Source organism: Pleurodeles waltl, chromosome 9 (assembly GCF_031143425.1).
Source record: "Pleurodeles waltl isolate 20211129_DDA chromosome 9, aPleWal1.hap1.20221129, whole genome shotgun sequence".
In the NCBI taxonomy this organism is placed as follows: domain Eukaryota; kingdom Metazoa; phylum Chordata; class Amphibia; order Caudata; family Salamandridae; genus Pleurodeles; species Pleurodeles waltl.
Window position 1 is genome coordinate 57,334,987 of NC_090448.1, and position 20,464 is coordinate 57,355,450.

Sequence of the window (20,464 nt, forward strand, 5' to 3'; positions counted from 1 at the left end):
GGGGGTTCTCCCTGAGGTGTTGGTTCTCCACCAGCCGAGTCGGGGTCGCCGGGTGCAGTGTTGCAAGTCTCACGCTTCTTGCGGGGAGATTGCAGGGTTCTTTAAAGCTGCTCCTTTGGATAAAGTTGCAGTCTTTTTGGAGCAGGTCCGCTGTCCTCGGGAGTTTCTTGTCGTCGTCGAAGCAGGGCAGTCCTCAGGATTCAGAGGTCGCTGGTCCCTTTGGAAGGCGTCGCTGGAGCAGAGTTCTTGGGAAGGCAGGAGACATGCCGGTGAGTTTCTGGAGCCAAGGCAGTTGTTGTCTTCTGGTCTTCCTCTGCAGGGGTTTTCAGCTAGGCAGTCCTTCTTGTTGTTGCAGGAATCTGATTTCTAGGTTCAGGGAGAGCCCTTAAATACTAAATTTAAGGGCGTGTTTAGGTCTGGGGGGTTAGTAGCCAATGGCTACTAGCCCTGAGGGTGAGTACACCCTCTTTGTGCCTCCTCCCAAGGAGAGAGGGTCACATCCCTAATCCTATTGGGGGAATCCTCCATCTGCAAGATGGAGGATTTCTAAAAGTTAGTCACCTCCGCTCAGGACACCTTAGGGGCTGTCCTGACTGGCCAGTGACTCCTCCTTGTTGCTTTCTTTGTTCCCTCCAGCCTTGCCGCCAAAAGTGGGGGCCGTGGCCGGAGGGGGCGGGCAACTCCACTAAGCTGGAGTGCCCTGCTGTGCTGTGACAAAGGGGTGAGCCTTTGAGGCTCACCGCCAGGTGTCACAGCTCCTGCCTGGGGGAGGTGTTAGCATCTCCACCCAGTGCAGGCTTTGTTACTGGCCTCAGAGTGACAAAGGCACTCTCCCCATGGGGCCAGCAACATGTCTCTAGTGTGGCAGGCTGCTGGAACCAGTCAGCCTACACAGATAGTCGGTTAAGTTTCAGGGGGCACCTCTAAGGTGCCCTCTGTGGTGTATTTTACAATAAAATGTACACTGGCATCAGTGTGCATTTATTGTGCTGAGAAGTTTGATACCAAACTTCCCAGTTTTCAGTGTAGCCATTATGGTGCTGTGGAGTTCGTGTACAACAGACTCCCAGACCATATACTCTTATGGCTACCCTGCACTTACAATGTCTAAGGTTTTGCTTAGACACTGTAGGGGCACAGTGCTCATGCACTGGTACCCTCACCTATGGTATAGTGCACCCTGCCTTAGGGCTGTAAGGCCTGCTAGAGGGGTGTCTTACCTATACTGCATAGGCAGTGAGAGGCTGGCAAGGCACCCTGAGGGGAGTGCCATGTCGACTTACTCATTTTGTTCTCACTAGCACACACAAGCTGGTAAGCAGTGTGTCTGTGCTGAGTGAGGGGTCTCTAGGGTGGCATAATACATGCTGCAGCCCTTAGAGACCTTCCCTGGCATCGGGGCCCTTGGTACCAGAGGTACCAGTTACAAGGGACTTATCTGGATGCCAGGGTGTGCCAATTGTGGAATCAAAAGTACAGGTTAGGGAAAGAACACTGATGCTGGGGCCTGGTTAGCAGGCCTCAGCACACTTTCAATTCAAAACATAGCATCAGCAAAGGCAAAAAGTCAGGGGGTAACCATGCCAAGGAGGCATTTCCTTACAGTCTAGATTTAGATGCTTTCACGTAGAATGGCTCGATATTTTGTTTGGACAAGTAAATTCCCTCAGTTTTTGGATTTTGACTTTCTAGGCTTATTCTCTATGTGGTGGCAGGTGGCACTTTAAAAGAAATTAAACCAAACAAGCTGATGCCTTATGGTTGCTCTGATTTAGCTGCGATGTTTATTGCAAGCTGAGAGAATGCTTGTCATGTCCAGGACCGCGTAGGGGCTTGCACTGCACATTTTGACACAAGTTGTGTAGTCTATGCACCATTTCCTCACATGTGAGTGTTTTTCTTGTCACTGAAATTATCAAAATTCCTATAGTACTGTACCCCTGCTAGAGAACAGCTTGGATTCTGTCAGTGATTGTGGTCAAATGGTGTGTTGGACACCGAGGACAATTTCTCTGCTTGTTTCCTACAGTATGTTGATGGGATACCAAACATCATAACACTAGCATAGAGGTCAATGGGGGAAGTTCATTTTCTTTCCTCCGCAGTGTTCGCTTGTTACTCATGTAGGTCAAAATGAAAAAGTTAAAAGCGAAGTAAAGGTGGGGGAAAACTATTGATATGTGAAGATCCTTGGATTTTCCAACTTTTTTTTTTTTAACCGAGTTCATAAAGTGAAAATGCTATCTAAAAGCAACAACACTTAGTTAATGGTTTTTATGCAGTGAGGGTTGCTTGGTCATGCTTACTGCAGGAAAACCGTATCAAGTGATCTTGTGTACACAGAAGCTATTTGCTTAATGGCTTTTTTTTGCGTTTGCTTATGATATCCTGTGGTATGTACTGCTGAATCTCTTACTAAATAGTAGTGTGAGAGATACCTATCTTTATTAGAAGGTTAAAGGTTGGAGGTGTAGCCTTGGTAAGATAAGTTTGAGCAGTCATGAACACTCCCTCCCCTCCAACATGGTGTGCAATTCTCTGCCAGTTGCTGAAATTCTGCCGTCTTTTTAGGTCTTGCCTGAGACGGTGCATGCACTCATGCTTGGGATATATTTTGGCAGCATACGTTGGACTTGCACCCTGCCCGTTGCTTACCTTCAGTTGCCTTCATTGTCACACTTCCGTTCGCTTCTCGTTTGTCAGAGCTTGTGTCCGTTACTACGTTTTCTAGTGTTTGACCCTTCCCTGGAGCATGACCAAGTACTTGTGTCCTTCCACTGCTTGCATTTTAGGTTCCTACTTCTTTTGTAATATATTTTATATTGAAGCGTGTATAACAGTGCATGTGTTTGTAGGCTGTCTCCCTTATGTGCTTCTTTGCATTTAAGCATTCTACATATTGCATCAGTTTTTCAGTTTGTCTCCCTAATGCACGTCTCCCGCTCCTTATGCGTTTCCCCACCCTCCCTTTTTGCTTGCTCCCATTGTCCTGCCCCTCTCAAATGATTGTCCCTCTCATTGTGGTGTTGCATCCACTCTCTTGTCACTTGCCCTGTCCCCTACCAAACCTCCCTCCCACTGTGCATGTTGCCTCTCACCTTCTGTCCCGTTGTCCTTGAGCTCCTCTCACCCTGTAACCCATTGTCCTTGCTGTCCCTCCAGCCCTCCCAGTTGTCACCACCAACAAAGCTTGTGCAATGCCTCTTGTTTTCCGTCACCACTTTTCTCCCCCTTGTGTGTTGCCTGCCACCCAGTCCCCGCACCCCCGCCCCCCCTTCCCCACCTTCCTCACCTTCCTCATACATGAAAAGGCTTGTTGGGCCTGTGCTTGCCTCTTTGCTTTTTCTTCTTTTCTCCCCTCAAACATATTGAGACCTGTTATGCCAATGCTTGTGTTCAGGTGCCATTGTCTTGATTGGCTTCTTGGAAAGGTGGAGATGTTCATGTATTCTGGTACATTGCTCAGTTTGATTTATATTTTAATTATTCTACCAAAAGTAGTGTTTTATTTGTGAAATCTGGCATGGATACATGTGCTACATAAAGTTTGTCTTGCATATGACAGTTCTGTGTTTACACACACGTCTTTGTGTTGCTATGTCTTGCGCTGACCTGCGTGTTACACACTAACACCTATAAAAAATACAGTTTACTTTTTCCGTACTTTTTTTTGTTGCTTTTGAAGTACATAAGTCAGAGTACAAATAAGTAACTAGAGAGTATTCAAGTCTAATAAAATGGTCATGTATTATTCTCTAGGAATTATAGCTCAAGCCAGCCACAAGTAAAGTTTCGGGAAAAGGAATTATCGTTAACATAAAAGCAAATGTATTGAATTGAGGTTCTGGGTTGGACACAAATGCTAGTGAATTGTATCGAAATAAGACAAAGTATCAAAGATTTAGTATGCAAATGTTTCAAGTGGTGTTCCGAAGGACCGCAGCATGAGGGCGTTAGGTGTTCCTCCTGTTATTCATTCCACATTGCACCAAGTGCATCTCAACAAGCATGAGCCGTCTGTCTGATCTGTGTCCACCCTCATTTGAACCTAATATATTGACAGTCACCCCAATTGGCATTTTAAGAATGTTCGACAGTGTGCACGAAAACCAATGTAATTCATCAAAATCAAGTGTTTGCAACATAGCTGGTTAAAATATTCATGAACCAACAACAAAATGATGGTTTAGTGATCATTTGCCCAGACTACTCCTGACCGACCAACACCATCTCCCTACATGTGAGCACAAGATATTTGCATACAACCAACAGCTAGTAGATCAGTTAAACTATGCCCATAAGAATCAATCAGAAACAATGCGGCATATTAGAATCCTAGTCCCTGTTTACCCCTCCCTCCCGTTGTTACCGCTGGTTATGTGAACAGTTTAAAACACATTCACGTCAAGAATTTTTCAATTCTGTTAGACACAGTGGAGAGGTTTATGCTTCTTTTATTCAATTTTCTTAGCAGTCATTTAAGAGTTCCAAAAACACATTTCTCATGAAGCCCAATGTATCACATAAACAACCATAGAGACCCAGCTCTATATAACCTGCTAGGCGCACTCCCTATTTCTTTCTTTGCAATGAGCTAAACAGTTAAGTCTCAAAACCTGTTAAGACTGGCTCCAGAACAGAAAAAAACTTGCTAGTCCAACAATACAGTGACTTCGGATCAGTAACTCTGAGGGCCTCCAACTGTCCTAGTAGACCGGAAGGCTTCTGACTAGCTTGAATGCAGGAAAACAAATTATCGGAATTGAAACAAACGGCAGCTTGTCTGGTTCATTTATCATCCTGCTCGAAGAATAAAACCATGTCAAAGCTGTAAACATGTTTCGGAACTAGAAACATAAATCGATCATTGTCAACAGGGAGGGAAGCAAATATACAGAGGGATATCATCAATATTTAACAAATAAATCAAAGATGACATTCAATAAGGGGAAAAAAACACTAATAACAATACATATGTGGGTGGGGATAATCCTCTCCTCTGTGTCCTTGATAGAATTGAAAAATTCTTGACTTGAATGCTAGAAAACGTTTTATTCTATGTCCAGACCGGAGGCTCCGATTATGCTTGTTTAAAGCTGAGCCACCACAGCTGAAGTGATATCAACAAGTCACATAATAAAATTACTTGAAGGTATAGATTCCGATGGCCAATTGGCCACCTTTCAAAATGTTTTCTAAACGAGGACCCATGGAAAAAGACCTCGATGCCAGAATAAGCGTCAAATCTAGAGATCAATACCTGCTTCATTCAAATGCCATTGCATCCATTCCATCTGGCTAAAGTAGCCGAAGTGACTGGGCGAATAGGTTTATGTAACAAAATTAACAGTTGATTTTCTTCCCCTGCCCCGCCCCATTATCTGTATGAAACTCTGCAGTACTCACCTTATACCCTTTCAAACACTGCACTACACACAGTTCAGAATTATCGGAAAAACTAGGGTAAGATGCTGACCTAGAATTACATTTGGTATGGTGAGTGACAAACAGCACCACTTCTGGGGAAAAGACTCTACCCGCCAAGTCCAGAGCTCTCACGTCTGATAAGTTTAGCTGGCAGTTGCTACCTAGACAAGTATTTCTTTGCAGGCCAAGAATCCAGGAAACGTAACATTACATTCACATCCCAGAGAGCCGAATATTTTGGTTGAGCGGAAGGAACATATGAATAACTCTCAAAAGCTTACATACAATAGGGAGTTCAACAGGTTTAACTTCCACAGGCAAATGAACCGCAGAAAAGTCTGATCTGTAATTTTTCACTGACCTATAGGCCATTCCAGAGGAAGCTAAAGATGACAAGGCATTCAAGACCAAACCACAATCTGCTGAAGAAGGATCGGCACCCTGTTCACCGTACAAATTACACCATTGCTTCCAAGTGGAAGAATCGTGTTTGTGAGTACCGGAGTACCAGGCCTTTGAAATTAAGTTACTCGATTCCTGCAAAAGTCCTGGGAGACTGCACCACTACCTGAAACTCTCCACACCACTAGATAGAGATGTTCCGATAGGATAAGAGGATGAAGAAGGCTGTTACCCAGGACCGTGGACCAATCCTGAAGGAAGGCCTTGGTCGTAGGGGCCGCCGGATCCGGGTGCCAACTGAAATCTTTTCAGCTGTTTGAGCCGAGAGACAGATCTATCGAAGGGTCCCCAAAGACAGTAAAAGACTTTCGGATGTTGCCTCCAATCGCTGAAGTCTTGAAGGTGAGGAGATTGCCAGTCCTTCACCGTGTTAGCCAGGAGGTATTCTGCTACAGAGGATATCTGGTGTTGAAGTAAAAAATATCCAAGTTCTTTGGCTATCTCCACTAGGACTCAGGACCTTGTCCCGCCCAGCTTGTTGACATATCTCACTGCAGAGATATTGTCCCTCCGAAGGAGAATGCAACAATCTGTCCTGGCTGAGGAAAGACTTGGATTGCAAAAGAGCCTTCCTGGAGCTCCAGGCAATTGATATGAAGGTCCAGTTCTGCTTTGGACCAGCAGCCCCCTGTGGATATTGGACCACATCGAGCTCCCCCCAACGGCTGGTAGCAGGCTCTCACGCTCTCCAGAGCAGGTTGGAAGATCGCTCTGCCATTCCAGGCTTCCATATGTTCCAGCCACCAGTTGCTTCTGCCAATAGGGGCATCTGTTTGAGTAAATGAGGTCATTTTGCAAATGGGAGATTTTTAGATGTTGAAGAGCCCAATAATGAAAAGGACCTGGGGAAAATGGCTTCTATCAATGACGTTAGAAGGCCTACTGCAAGGGCAACCAATCTCAGCAAAAGTCTTTTTGCACAACATCGATCTCGATTCCTTCTTGCTGCTGCAGACCTTCAAAGGGGGACAAATTAAATGCCAGGAATGAGCCCACCTGAAACCCTAAACTCCATCTGTTGTGCACAAGTTAAAATTGACTTCTGGCTGTTCACAATGCAACCCAGATCCTGGAGGAGAGAAACTGTCTTTCCAGGTGAGTGAGAATTAGCAGGGGTGCCCTGAACCATGATGATGTTGCCTAGGAAAATAATAAGACGAGTAATCTTCACCCACCCCCCCATCTTCTATGGCTCCATTGAGCAGGAGGTCTGTCACTTCTGAGATGAAGCACTCCTTATCTTGTAGGGGAAAAAATATCACGGAGGGGTAGCAGACGGGAAATGTTGAACTGGGGGAACAGTAAAATTCCAGCTTTTAACCCTGTATCGATTCCAGGGCCCAAGAGTCCTGAGTTAACTTTTTTTCTCCCAGTAAAAACAACCCAGTTCTGTCCCCCAAAATCACATCTGACATTGAAAGAAGCTTCACCTGTAGAACTGACGTTCTGGTAAGAGGCTTGGGAACCTCTGGATCACCTTCTCCAGTGTTGGTTTCAACCCACCAGAGGGCAGGAGAGGTAGAAAATGAGGAGACTGAGGAATCCTGGTACCCTCCTCCGGATAGTTGATAATAGCCTCTGTGGGTTCCTTGATGGAAGTTGTGGCCAAAGGCTCACCCCCTAAGCGTCCAGCCCTACCAAAAAGTGAATGGAGAAAGTTTTTGATGGATTCCTCAGCCTTATTATGGTTTGTATTGGTTGCTGCGAATTTGGACAGTCCTTTGAGGCAGGGGGGTTCCAAAAAGATGCCTTGTGCCAAGGAACCTGAGTCCAATGTGGTGAGATCGGTAAGTTTTGGGTCATTTTAATCAGAATAGATCGCTGCTGTTCACTGGCAATAGCACAGTTAGCATTTCCGAGGAAGCACACCGCTATCTGGCCGCAACCAACCAGAACTTCGGGGTCGCTGGGACCCCCAGATTCTTTGGCGTGGAAACCAAACTTTAGTATCTTTGGTAGTGGCCTAGGGACACCCAGCAGCTTGCCTTTGCACCTTTGCCAAGCGCGATCATTGCCCTTCTTAGGGCCTTTGGAGAATTGTTTTCAAATTCATCACCAGAGTGAGATATACTATTATACTGTGACTTTGGTAGGGAAATCCCGTTCGGGGGCACTCTGATCTCATCCGAGATCTGACATCTTTTTCAAACCTATGGTGAATGTGGGTCTCCACGTATTCTGCCACCTTGGCCGGAATGCTCCATAAGGTCCACTTAGGGTGGATGATATCCTCTGGTTCGAATGTGAAGACTTTGGGAGGAGATAGGCCCTCTTGTGAGTGGTGTGTTGTCTTCTTGCGTTTGCAAGTGAGAGTATTACCTCCTTGCTCTTGACTCTGGGTGGAAGAAGAGGAACCAGAATCAATTTGAGGGGTTGTTTTCAGGGCATTAGGAGAGGCACGATAGTCGTGCTCTTTAGCCAGTGATCTCGCAGACCTTTCAGAATCTGCCACGTGGGGGTCCTTGTCATCTTTAGGACACTGGAGTGTCTTGGGAAGCTGATGGTTCTTTGCTGGTGCGGAATGCAGTGGAAGGAATCCAACCTTGTTGCTCTGCAAAACCAAATAAGTGTTTTATTGGTTGTATAGCCTTGGCCAATGCTATGTTTATAGTGTTGCGTACCCGAGCATCTAGTGCATAGACAAAGTCTTGTTCAAAGGATTCCGCAGAGTTGTCATAGTAACCTTCCTCTGCCTCTTCCTCACATTCCGCTATAATTTCTGAGTAAGGGCACAGAAGTATTGGGTAGCTGGAAGTGCCAGGTACAAAAAAAGCTTAAATACGCTTTTTATTTTTTTTATTTTTATTTTTTTAAATTAAATGGAGATGTAGGTAGTAATTTCCCCAGGGCAGGTGACTATTCAACCCAAGAGCTGAAGAAAAATGTTTAAAGCGTGGAGGTAGACCTGCCATAGAAACAACTTGACAAAGCCAAAGTAACTTATTGTTACAACCCTGATTGCACTTCTGTCAGGGTGTAGATGGGGAGAATAGGGATTGGGGGGCAGATGCAGAAAGCACACTTTTCTCTGTGTTCAGCTGCACTCCAAAAAAAATACCGGGCAAGAAGTCGGTTAGCCCCCAAGCAATAGAAACAGAAAGAGGACAGCACAGACAAGTGTTGCGCTTCCTCACTCCCACTCTGCAATAAAAGGAATTTAACAAGGTGGCCAGGCACCTCGTGGGGGTGCAGTAGTTCCAGGGCTGGAATGCCTTTGAGTCTGCAAACCTACTAACTTACATGTTTAATGGATTTTCACCAGCTCTCCTCTAATCTTTTCCCCTAACGAAAAAGGATAGAAATTTACTCCTGACAATGGCAGAAGTAGAAGTTCTTCCAGGGTTGGGGAAAAAAGTGGTTGGAGGGAAAGTGAGCTTGTAAACACACAATAGATTTTCACATAGGGAAATCTACACATGCATATTTGCTCGTGCTAAAATAGAGTTCACAAATATTTTCTAGGAGTACGATTTCCTGGTCTACTTCAGTAAGTTGTTAATTCATGAAAAATATTGTTTCAAAGCCATATACCATGGGTGCACTTGTGTGACTTTCTTTAAGAATTGGATCCCTAATTAGGTCTGACATTAACAAAGACATTTTGATTTTTATCAAACTTCTATTTCTCTCTATCGGCTGGCTTTACTGTGAGTGGTCTCATTTTGCTCTTCTACAAGGAGCATATTGGCACACTAAGTAGTTTTGTTCAGTACCAGGAACTATTGTGGCAATCAGTGGTGTAACAAAATTGGAGGGGGCCCCCTGCAAAGAATATGGAGGGCCCCCCGACTCACTCATGGCAGGTGCAGTGCGAAGGGGCATGCAGGGCCTTTGTTACACCACTGGTGGCAATTTGTGCTTTTTAAGAACAAAAACATTTTTTTTTCTTTTTACCTGTATTTGTTAGTGTTGAGGGCCTTGCAGCTCCCACAACAGTAAAGTGTTACAAAAGCCATGTCAAAACAAGACCTGCATTGACTAAATCAAAAGACACAAAAAAAAGTCAGATCAGTTGGCTTTGCCAGTGCTCCTTTATTTTTATGCTTCCCATAATCATGTTGAAAATGGCTACACTGATTTTTCCATTACGAATATTTTTGGGAAATACTAGCATGCATCAACACATTTTACTAAATGACGCTTCAAAGAAACAGCACCTAAAATTTCATCGTAATTTTTTTTTTTTTTCTCTGAATATTTTATTTTGAAAGCAAAGAATCATCACTCTTGCTGACAAGCTTCTGCAAGCATTTGCATCACAACAGAGCATTCTGGGAGCATTATACTTCGCCTCATATTGTTAAACATTTCAAACGTGTGTACACTTTTTTTGTTTTTTACTGGAACCACTGTCAGTAGTGCAGTGTGAGCCTAAAATGTTTATTTACAGCGCTCACACTAATAATGAAGGCTTATCATTAATGAACCATAAATACAAGTTCGAACAGCATTAACATATGGGCACACATATTAGCTAAACTGTAGGCAGTTCCCTTCTCTGTAAACAAGCAGCCAAAGGGTTTATGCTGCAGGGGGGTTGGATCTACTTGTCCCAAGGACAATAATTTGAAAACTTGTTGCTCTTGACCCCAACAAATATGTCCTGGCATCGGGCGATAGGAATTCCACATCCCTGTTAGTCTATTTTACTACTAAGGTTTTTTCAATTTCTGATAAAACCGGGACTTCAGAAATGTAAAGTAGTCGGCGTTAAAGGAATCTGAAGTGGCACGGTCCCTAATAAAAACACACATGCCTTTGGAAATGGGGCTAGCGGTACTGCACAAAATACATTGTAGTCCGACTTCTACTGAGGTATAACATCCTTTTTCCATGCACCAAACATGCCACTGCCCTGATAGGCATGAACAGTGGTCGGCTAATTTAACATCACCCCTTACAGGGATAAACCAGAGTCTACCTCTGCCCTGCACAGTGCAACTGGAATTAATATTTTAGTCATCATTTTTGTTTATTTGAAATATGGAGCGTGATCCCATTGTCCAGAGCGTTCACTCTTGCTAAATTCCATACTAGTCTCACCCTCTCCCCTGCCACACACTATCTGCCTTTTTGTGCTGCTTCACGTTACTAATTTTATCCTGCACTGTCACTTTTGAAGGCATTGAAGAAAGTTGACTCCCTCGGGTGAATGTAACACCCTCCCTACTCCCTTCATAAGAGTGCATTCAGCAGCAGTTTTCCTGCCTGCATTTAAGATCCTGGTTTTCAACTTAGAATTGATTGTTTTTCTTGTCACAGAACATGATGGGTTTTCCATATTATGTTTACAACGACTGCAGACTAATTGGGCTACTTGGTGAAAATCCTATTTATCTATCTTGCTTTCCCAGGCTCCAGTGGCACTAGAACTAAAGATGTGCTGCCATCCATTCTTGAGGGATTATATAGGGTTTTTTGGTGTGCTGCAAAAATCGTTCAGATTTAGGGCAGGATTTCTCTCTCCTTTTGCTTCCTTATTCCTGGTTGCTGGTTAGCTAAGCATCTGCAGTTCGCTCCGTCAAGCAATACAAGTTCAAAAGGCTGCCCCTCAGCCATCCTTGTAACATGGAATGCTTTGGCCGCTTTCATTACTGGATTCAAACTCTCTGAACCGCACCAAAGCAGAGGCTGTTAAGATCAGTGTCCATGTAAGCACACATTTCCTAGTGATATACCTCAAACTCGCCAGATACCTATGAAAGTGCCCTGCTTTGTTGTATTTCTTTTGCGTCTCGTAAAGTAGGGGGGGTACATAAACTATGTGCAGGGATGGTTAGTTAAGGGCTGCTACAAAAACTGATTCCATAATTGCATCACCCCAAAAATATAATCTGCAGAAATTTTTGATCCAGTTTAGTTTCGTTAGTCTGCCAAATCAAACCAACAAATTTCAAATTGAGCCCTCTTGAGTTGGGTCCTGTTTGAAATGCTTCAGTGTCCACATTAAGTACAGGTTGTACTCCTGCTCCTCCTGAAACTCCATGCCTTTATTTCGACAACTCTTTATCAAGTAAGAGAATAATTGTTACAAAATGCTGCTGTACCTTTTTGTATAATACACGTCTACTGTCTGGTCTCTGGATCTCTTCACTTTATCTGCTGTACTGGTTTGCCTCAATCCACCTTTGTGATGTGCTAACACAATAAAACTTCTGCTGCCGCTTGTTTTCATAAGTGAAACCTGTTTTGATAATCTGCAAGTAAAGAGTTTTAAGCTCTTTTTCAGTGTTCCGACATTTTATATGCTTAAGTTTGTGTCCAGAACAACACTGTTAAATTGATCTGTTTTTGTTTTCTAGGCTCATCGAAATGGTTCACTACAGAAACTGCTCAATGAAGGCAAAGAAGTTTATGATTATGACCTAATTGTCATTGGTGGTGGTTCTGGAGGGCTTGCATGCTCCAAGGTATGGGGAAGAAACATGGTCTGCTAATATTTTTATTTTTCTCAAACCAGGTGTGTGTCATGTTCAAAATTAGTGGCATCTTGTTGACTGAAAGACTGCAATTTTCAAGATGTTGTGGCGAAAGTGCTGTTTAAACCATCATTTTTATGTAACTATTTTGTGAGGTGTCAAATTCCAAAACTTGTATTTGCACCGGTAAGTCTTGGATTAGTAAGTGAATCGGCTTTAGTTTCCTCATGCTGGCTATAGGAAATCAGATAGAATGCAACATGGCTGGCTTTGCTTCTGTTCCCATTCAACTGGTACTTAGCAGTTCGGCTGGACTAGCCATCAGGGATTTTTCAAGACTGAAGTTTCATATAGTTAGTACTCATACGCCCCAGGGGAGTACGTGCTGACTGCTAGTGTGTTGCATCCTAGGATGACTTTGTTCCAAGTTGCTACGTGACAGCTGCAAAAAAAATAAAAAAAATAAAAAAAAAAAAAAAAATATATATATATATATATATATATATATATATATATAGTGTGTATGAGTAAAACCACCTTTATTTCTAATTCATTGTGACATAATACCCCTTATAATTGCGCAAATTCATAAAAGCATTATTGTAATACTTTTTATAAAGCTGAAGTTTTCAATTTTGACAAATACTGTATTTTCTTTTTCCCGAAAAAACTTTCTGTAAGCAGAAAATCTTATGCAAAGTTGGTGTAGTTTGTATGTCCGTTGATACTCAGACATGGCTTTATTGATTTGTATAAATAATTCCTGCCTTTTGAGTTACTGACTTGAGACATCCCAACTACAAATCAGGTTATTTTTCACATTTCCAGAGATAAGAAGAAAATAATTACCATGAATAAGAGATTGTTTTGATACCAAAAGTGTGCACTTGGCAAATTAATTTATAGCTTTTCTTGTCTTAAGATTGAACTATTAAAGCAGAAATAAAGTTAAGTCTACCTTATCATTCTTCCTCGAGGATGTTAATATTATTGTGATTAAGTTTTCTTTTATAAACTTGGCGAAAACCCTACTCTTGTCAACAACGTTGATGTTAAATATACTCAGCCCCCCCACATAGGTGTTTGATATCACATTTCTGGTGCAAACATTAAGTAAAAGTGTAAAACAAAAATAAACGTAAAACGTTTTTCTCACTGAACGAGGTGTGATAGTTGGTTTGCTAGTGCAGTGTTTTAAGATCTTATGGGGAGTTAAACCATATTGTCATTAGGGGCCTGCTGTGTTTTACCCCCTTCACTGAAGGTTGATTGGCACATGTCTTGAATACACCCTGGGTGCATACATCTGTACCTCCCAGTTTTGTAAATGTGATGTGACTTTATTTTACAGGAGGCTGCCTCGTTGGGTAAGAAGGTCATGGTGCTAGATTTTGTTGTACCAACGCCTCAAGGTGTTTCATGGGGTAAGCATTTTGTTATCCCATTTTTAGTCTCTAATATCCTATATTGGACTGAATGAGGTTGCTTTTATTTCCAGTCTCATAACAATTAATTATGAAGTTGAAATCGGTTAAGTTAACTAGCATAGAGGTGTACTTCACATTGACCACCAGTGAAAATTTATTTTGGGAAAATGGGAGTCATCTGAAGAATGTGTGATTTTTGTACAGTGTTAACTGAGTGCTCATACTGTGTTTTCTCAATCAGATTAGTGCAACATTGTTTCTGTCCATAGAAATTGTGAGTCATAATTTTGGAAATTCTAATGAGGAAAAAAGCCGTCTATAAATAGATTTCCTCTCAAAAACACAAAAAGAGCAATGATAGAGAAGCTGCTTACTTGGCTGTGTCTTCCCTGCTGACGCACTACTAAGCTCCCTCCCCCAGGTGACACACCGGACTGTCTGTCCTGTTAGCAGAGTGAACACCCTTTCCCGTCTGAGGCAATGTCCTTGAGGGGCATCCGGTTTCATAGTAAAATGAAAGTGCCTCTATTGTGGTTGCACTTCCTGAAAGCCCCTCAGCGTGATTTCTCCCAAGCTGGCTGGTGTCATCCACATACATGAGTTTATTTCCAAATGCAGCTGTTACAATTGGGCAAATTTGTTTAAAAAAAAAAAAAAAAAAGTTGCTTTCTAGAAATTAGGGCACAGCATACATTACTAGTACAGATGAACAGTCCTTGAGAAACTGTCATACCTAATATTGTCTAGGCCTAGTTCATGGTGGGTCTAGTCCTTCACGTCTGGTTATTTAGGATACCTTTTTTGAGAAATGACTCGTTGTAAAGAAATGGCTCCCTGTTGCAGTTACCCCCCACTTTTTGCCTGATACTGATGCTGACTTGACTGAGAAGTGTGCTGGGACCCTGCTAACCAGGCCCCAGCACCAGTGTTCTTTCACCTAAAATGTACCATTGTCTCCACAATTGGCACAACCCTGGCACCCAGGTAAGTCCCTTGTAACTGGTACCCCTGGTACCAAGGGCCCTGATGCCAGGGAAGGTCTCTAAGGGCTTCAGCATGTCTTATGCCACCCTAGGGACCCCTCACTCAGCACAGAGACACTGCTTGCCAGCTTGTGTGTGCTGGTGAGGAGAAAATGACTAAGTCGACATGGCACTCCCCTCAGGGTGCCATGCCAGCCTCACACTGCCTGTGGCATAGGTAAGTCACCCCTCTTGCAGGCCTTACAGCTCTAAGGCAGGGTGCACTATACCACAGGTGAGGGCATAGGTGCATGAGCACTATGCCCCTACAGTGTCTAAGCAAAACCTTAGACATTGTAAGTGCAGGGTAGCCATAAGAGTATATGGTCTGGGAGTCTGTCAAAAACGAACTCCACAGCTCCATAATGGCTAAACTGAATACTGGGAAGTTTAGTATCAAACTTTGCAGAATAATAAACCCACACTGATGCCAGTGTTGGATGTATTAAAAATGCACACAGAGTGCATCTTAGAGATGCCCCCTGTATTTTACCCAATTGTTCAGTGCAGGACTGACTGGTCTGTGCCAGCCTACTGATGAGAGAAGAGTTTCTGACCCCATGTGGTGAGGGCCTTTGTGCTCTCTGAGGACAGAAACAAAAGCCTGCTCTGGGTGGAGGTGCTTCACACCTCCCCCCTGCAGGAACTGTAACACCTAGCATTGAGCCTCAAAGGTTCAGGCTTCGTGTTACAATGCCCCAGGGCACTCCAGCTAGTGGAGATGCCCGCCCCCTGGACACAGCCCCCACTTTTGGCAGCAAGTCCTGGAGAGATAATGAGAAAAACAAGGAGTCGTCACTGGCCAGTCAGGACAGCCCCTAAGGTGTCTTGAGCTGAGGTGACTGACTTTTAGAAATCCTCCATCTTGCAGATGGAGGATTCCCCCAATAGGATTAGGGATGTGCCCCCCTCCCCTCAGGGAGGAGGCACAAAGAGGGTGTAGCCACCCTCAAGGACAGTAGCCATTGGCTACTGCCCTCCCAGACCTAAACACACCCCTAAATTCAGTATTTAGGGGCAACCCAGAACCTAGGAAACTAGATTCCTGCAACCTAAGAAGAAGAGGACTGCTAAGCTGAAAAACCCTGCAGAGAAGGAGACACCAACTGCTTTGGCCCCAGCTCTACCGGCCTGTCTCCCCGCTTCTAAAGACACTGCTCCAGCGACGCTTTCCCCAGGAACCAGCGACCTCTGAATCCTCAGAGGACTGCCCTGCTCTAGAAGGACTAAGAACTCCTGAGGATAGCGGCTCTGTTCACCCAAGACTGCAACTTTATTACAAAGGAGCAACTTTTAAAACAACTTGCATTTCCCGCCGGAAGCGTGAGACTTGCTACTCTGCACCCGACGCCCCTGGCTCGACTTGTGGAGAAACAACACTTCAGGGAGGACTCCCCGGCGACTACGAGACCGTGAGTAACCAGAGAGTTGCGCTGCCCACCCAGCCCCCTCAGGGACGCCTGCAGAGGGAATCCCGAGGCTCCCCCTGACCGCGACGGCCTGCTTCCCAGATCCCGACGCCTGGAAAAGTCTCTGCACCTGCAGCCCCCAGGACCTGAAAGATCGGAACTCCAGTGCAGGAGTGACCCCCAGGAGGCCCTCCCTTGCCCAGGTGGTGGCTACCCCGAGGAGCCCACCCCTTGCCTGCCTGCATCGCTGAAGAGACCCCTTGGTCTCCCATTGATTTCCATTGGAAACCCGACGTGTGTTTGCACACTGCACCCGGCCGCCCCCGTGCCGCTGAGGGTGTACTAACTTGTGTGTCCCCCCCCCCCCCTGGTGCTCTACAAAACCCCCCTGGTCTGCCCTCCGAAGACGCGGGTACTTACCTGCTGGCAGACTGGAACCGGGGCAACCCCTTCTCCATTGAAGCCTATGTATTTTGGGCACCACTTTGAACGCTGCACCTGACCGGCCCTGAGCTGCTAGTGTGGTAACTTTGGGGTTGCTCTGAACCCCCAACGGTGGGCTACCTTGGACCCAAACTTGAACCCCGTAGGTGGTTTACTTACCTGCAAAAACTAACAAACTTACTCCCCCTAGGAACTGTGTAAATTGCACTGTCTAGTTTTAAAACCGCTATATGTGATTTATATGAAAACTGTGTATACTATTTTGATTATTAAAAGTTCCTAAAGTACCTACCTGCAATACCTTTCATTTGAAGTATTACATGTAGAATTTGAACCTGTGGTTCTTAAAATAAACTAAGAAAATATATTTTTCTATACAAAAACCTATTGGCCTGGAATTGTCTTAATGTGTGTGTGTTTCTCATTTATTGCTTGTGTATGTACAACAAATGCTTAACACTACTCCTTTGATAAGCCTACTGCTCGACCACACTACCACAAAATAGAGCATTAGTATTCTCTTTTTGCCACTACCTTACCTCTAAGGGGAACCCTTGGACTCTGTGCATACTATTCCTTACTTTGAAATAGTGCATACAGAGCCAACTTCCTACACTGGTCCTTAGCATTCTAGTAATTGCATGTGATTAGGGCGTGGAGTCTAAAGGCTAAAGCAATCTTTGTTGCAAAGCACACGTCTCCAATAGCACTTGGTTCTCTAGAAGACTTTCGGAATTTTGTTTTGCTCCGTAATTGACTAGTTTGAGCTGGAATTACCATTCCTAAAGATGCATATTTGTCGAACACATTCTGCCATTAGCTTGCTCTTAAGTATGTTGGAGACTGTCATACATACTACCCTGTGTTAGACGTATTTCTAAAGATGTGATAAGCATTATACTTGCCGACCCAAGCAAGTAATTGTGTGTGTTTTTTTATTTTTTATTTATTTATTTTTTTAACCAAAATCTTGTCTGTAGCAGCATAAAACTTTGCAGTGCTCTTAGTCCAGTTGCTTTCAAGACTCACTGGCATAATAAATTAAATGTATGATGTTGCCCTGTCATGATTTCGACCTAGATAAGATTCTCAAAATCTCAAACCCACCCCTGGGGTTGATCCCTCATTTTTGTAAAGTGATCCGGTTTGCTTCCGTGATTGCTTCATCTGTTTGTTTTTCTTTTGGCGATTTGAGTTTACTTTATTCAAACAATGTGCCCAAAGGACACACTAATAAGTGGATATTCAACCCTCTTTCCAAGGTCTTGGAGGTACCTGTGTGAATGTAGGCTGTATTCCCAAGAAGTTAATGCATCAAGCAGCACTGCTGGGGCAAGCACTGAGAGATTCTAGGAAGTTTGGATGGGAATACGATGAACAAGGTAACTCTTTTTGATTAATTGCATTATTTGACTGTAGTATATCATGTGAACTACAGAGCAGTCTTATGTTTGTTTCCAAGACTACTCTCGAAAGTCAGTTTGCACTGAAAGAAACTGTGGCAAGTGTGTCCAGTGATGCAACTCTGAGAGGCCTTTTTCTGTAGATGGAAACGCTGTTTAAGTTGGAAAGGTTTTAATGGCTTTTGATGTTTATTTCTCCCACAACCTGCTCCCGTTTGTTAAAAATATTTAAGCAATGCCATAGAGTATAGTTATAACGTGTCTGATTATCCCGACACTCTGTGCCTTAAATCTAGACAAAACCGTTCCTTTTTGTAATTTCTCCTCTGCAATTAACAAGTGGCTAGATAATTTTTCTCATCAAATACTTATGTTCTAGTAAAACACAATTGGCAAACCATGACGGAGGAAATTCAAAATTACATCGGATCCCTTAATTGGGGTTACAGGGTGTCTCTGCGTGACAAGAAGGTGACTTATGAAAATGCCTATGCAGAGTTTGTGGAACCACACAAGATCAAGGTATGTCATGGCTTCATGATGCTAGTAACTTAATGGTTAAAATGTATAGACTTGCATATCGTTGTTTTTTATGGTTAGTTCTGTTGATCAAAAAAAGCATATCTTTGTGGTTTAGAGAAGGCTTGGCAGAAGAAGAAAGTATAACTTCCTAAATAGTGACAGTACTTTGCAGAATAGTAATGAGTAAGCATTTACTGCGACTAAACTTTATATATCGATCTGTGTGTGTTATGTTTTGTGTGGCATTCCTCTCCTCTACAGGTAATTATTTGAATTTGATAGGAGTATACTTTTTTTTTAAACTGATGCCTTGTCAATATAAAAAACAGTTCACTGGTTTTGAAATTGTTTCAATATTTCTATAGTTATAAATCTACGTACATAATCAATAAACTGCATTTTTTTAGTACTCATGCGGCCCCAGGTATAACACACTTAAGAGAATACCTTCTGTGCTCCCAAGCCTGAGTGGGAAAAAGTCCTTATCTTTCAGAATTTCGTACATGTGTTGTCTGCACTGAAATCTACACTGTAGCGTTGTTTCAATGATGGACTTTCTACACTTGGTGATTCCAAGCTGAAAATTACATGGACTACCGAACTTGCTGAAGATGTAAATTAAAGCTACCATTAGATTAACACATGAAGGCAATGGTTTGACTAAAATTGATTCTCATGAGCAGAAAAAAGTGTGCCTAATTAGAAGTAATGAACGGCAGTGTGTCATTCTCTATGGAAGTTCTCCTGTAAAACCTCTTCTTTCTGTACATTAGGCGACCGGCAGGAACAAAAAGGAAAAATTCTTCACTGCTGATAAATTTGTGGTAGCAACAGGCGAGAGACCACGATATTTGGGCATCTCTGGAGACAAAGAATATTGTATCACAAGGTGAGTCACTTCTACACTTAGCTATTTAGGTTTCCCTGAAATATAATTACCTGGTATGAGCCATGGACGCATCACCATTTCCTTTCTGCTAGTCATTACTGTTCTTTTCTAGTTATTGTGCACTTTCCTCCTGAAAGTGCTTTTGAGACTGCCACAGAATACTACCCTTTAACACAATTTCAGTTCCTATCCTAGGGAATCCTTTGGTAATAGAAAGGTGCTTTGTGTCGAGTTAGTGATCAGAAATGCAGTGCATCTGTATGGCAGCAGTGCAGTTGTGCAGAGCACACCCAATGGCAATTTCTCATTCTGTGTTTACACCCTTGGCTCTTATTGTAGGCCATCTTTGTATACCAACCATTGCCCTTTGATTCTAATTCACAAATTAGACTGATCACGTCCAGCCTTCTACAGTAACAGTAATGCATTTTTCATTCCGTCAAATCGTCCTAAGTGAATGCAAGCACTCAACATCTCGGTGTGTTATCCCTCTACCCAAATACTCCAGTCAGTTGCTACCAAACCATCTTGATCATGGACGAGGTATACTCCGTCCATCTTACTGACACCAACCAGTTACTTGTGTCTATTTTTCAGTGTTATGCACACTAATCTTTACGATTGAATAAAATGTTACAAAAAATCTGTTACATATATTGACTGTGTATGTGTATATGTGTATATGTGTGTGTGTGTATATATATATATATATATATATATATATATATATATATATATATATATATATATATATATATATATATATATATATATAATATATGTTTGGCATGTATAGCTGCAGATACACATGCTGTGCATTATCCTGCCATCTAGTGTTGGGCTCGGAGTGTTACAAGTTGTTTTTCTTCGAAGAAGTCTTTTCGAGTCACGGGACAGAGTGACTCCTCCCTTTCGGCTCCATTGCACATGGGCGTCGACTCCATCTTAGATTGTTTTCTTTCCGCCATCAGGTTTGGACATGTTCCTCTTTGCTCCGTATTTCGAATCAGGAAAGTTAGCTAAAAGTATCAAATTCTATG

At 43.1% G+C, this 20,464-nt stretch overlaps 1 protein-coding gene across 1 annotated transcript in view; it reads left to right on the forward strand.

The window, feature by feature from the left end:
• TXNRD3 (thioredoxin reductase 3) overlaps positions 1 to 20,464 on the forward strand; it is a 136,010-nt gene that overhangs the window by 24,279 nt on the left and 91,267 nt on the right. Inside the window, exons 4-8 of the mRNA XM_069206272.1 lie at positions 12,192 to 12,299; positions 13,660 to 13,732; positions 17,873 to 17,992; positions 18,393 to 18,535; positions 19,309 to 19,424. Of these exons, the coding sequence (XP_069062373.1) occupies positions 12,192 to 12,299; positions 13,660 to 13,732; positions 17,873 to 17,992; positions 18,393 to 18,535; positions 19,309 to 19,424 (560 nt within the window). The remainder of the gene's footprint in view (positions 1 to 12,191; positions 12,300 to 13,659; positions 13,733 to 17,872; positions 17,993 to 18,392; positions 18,536 to 19,308; positions 19,425 to 20,464) is intronic.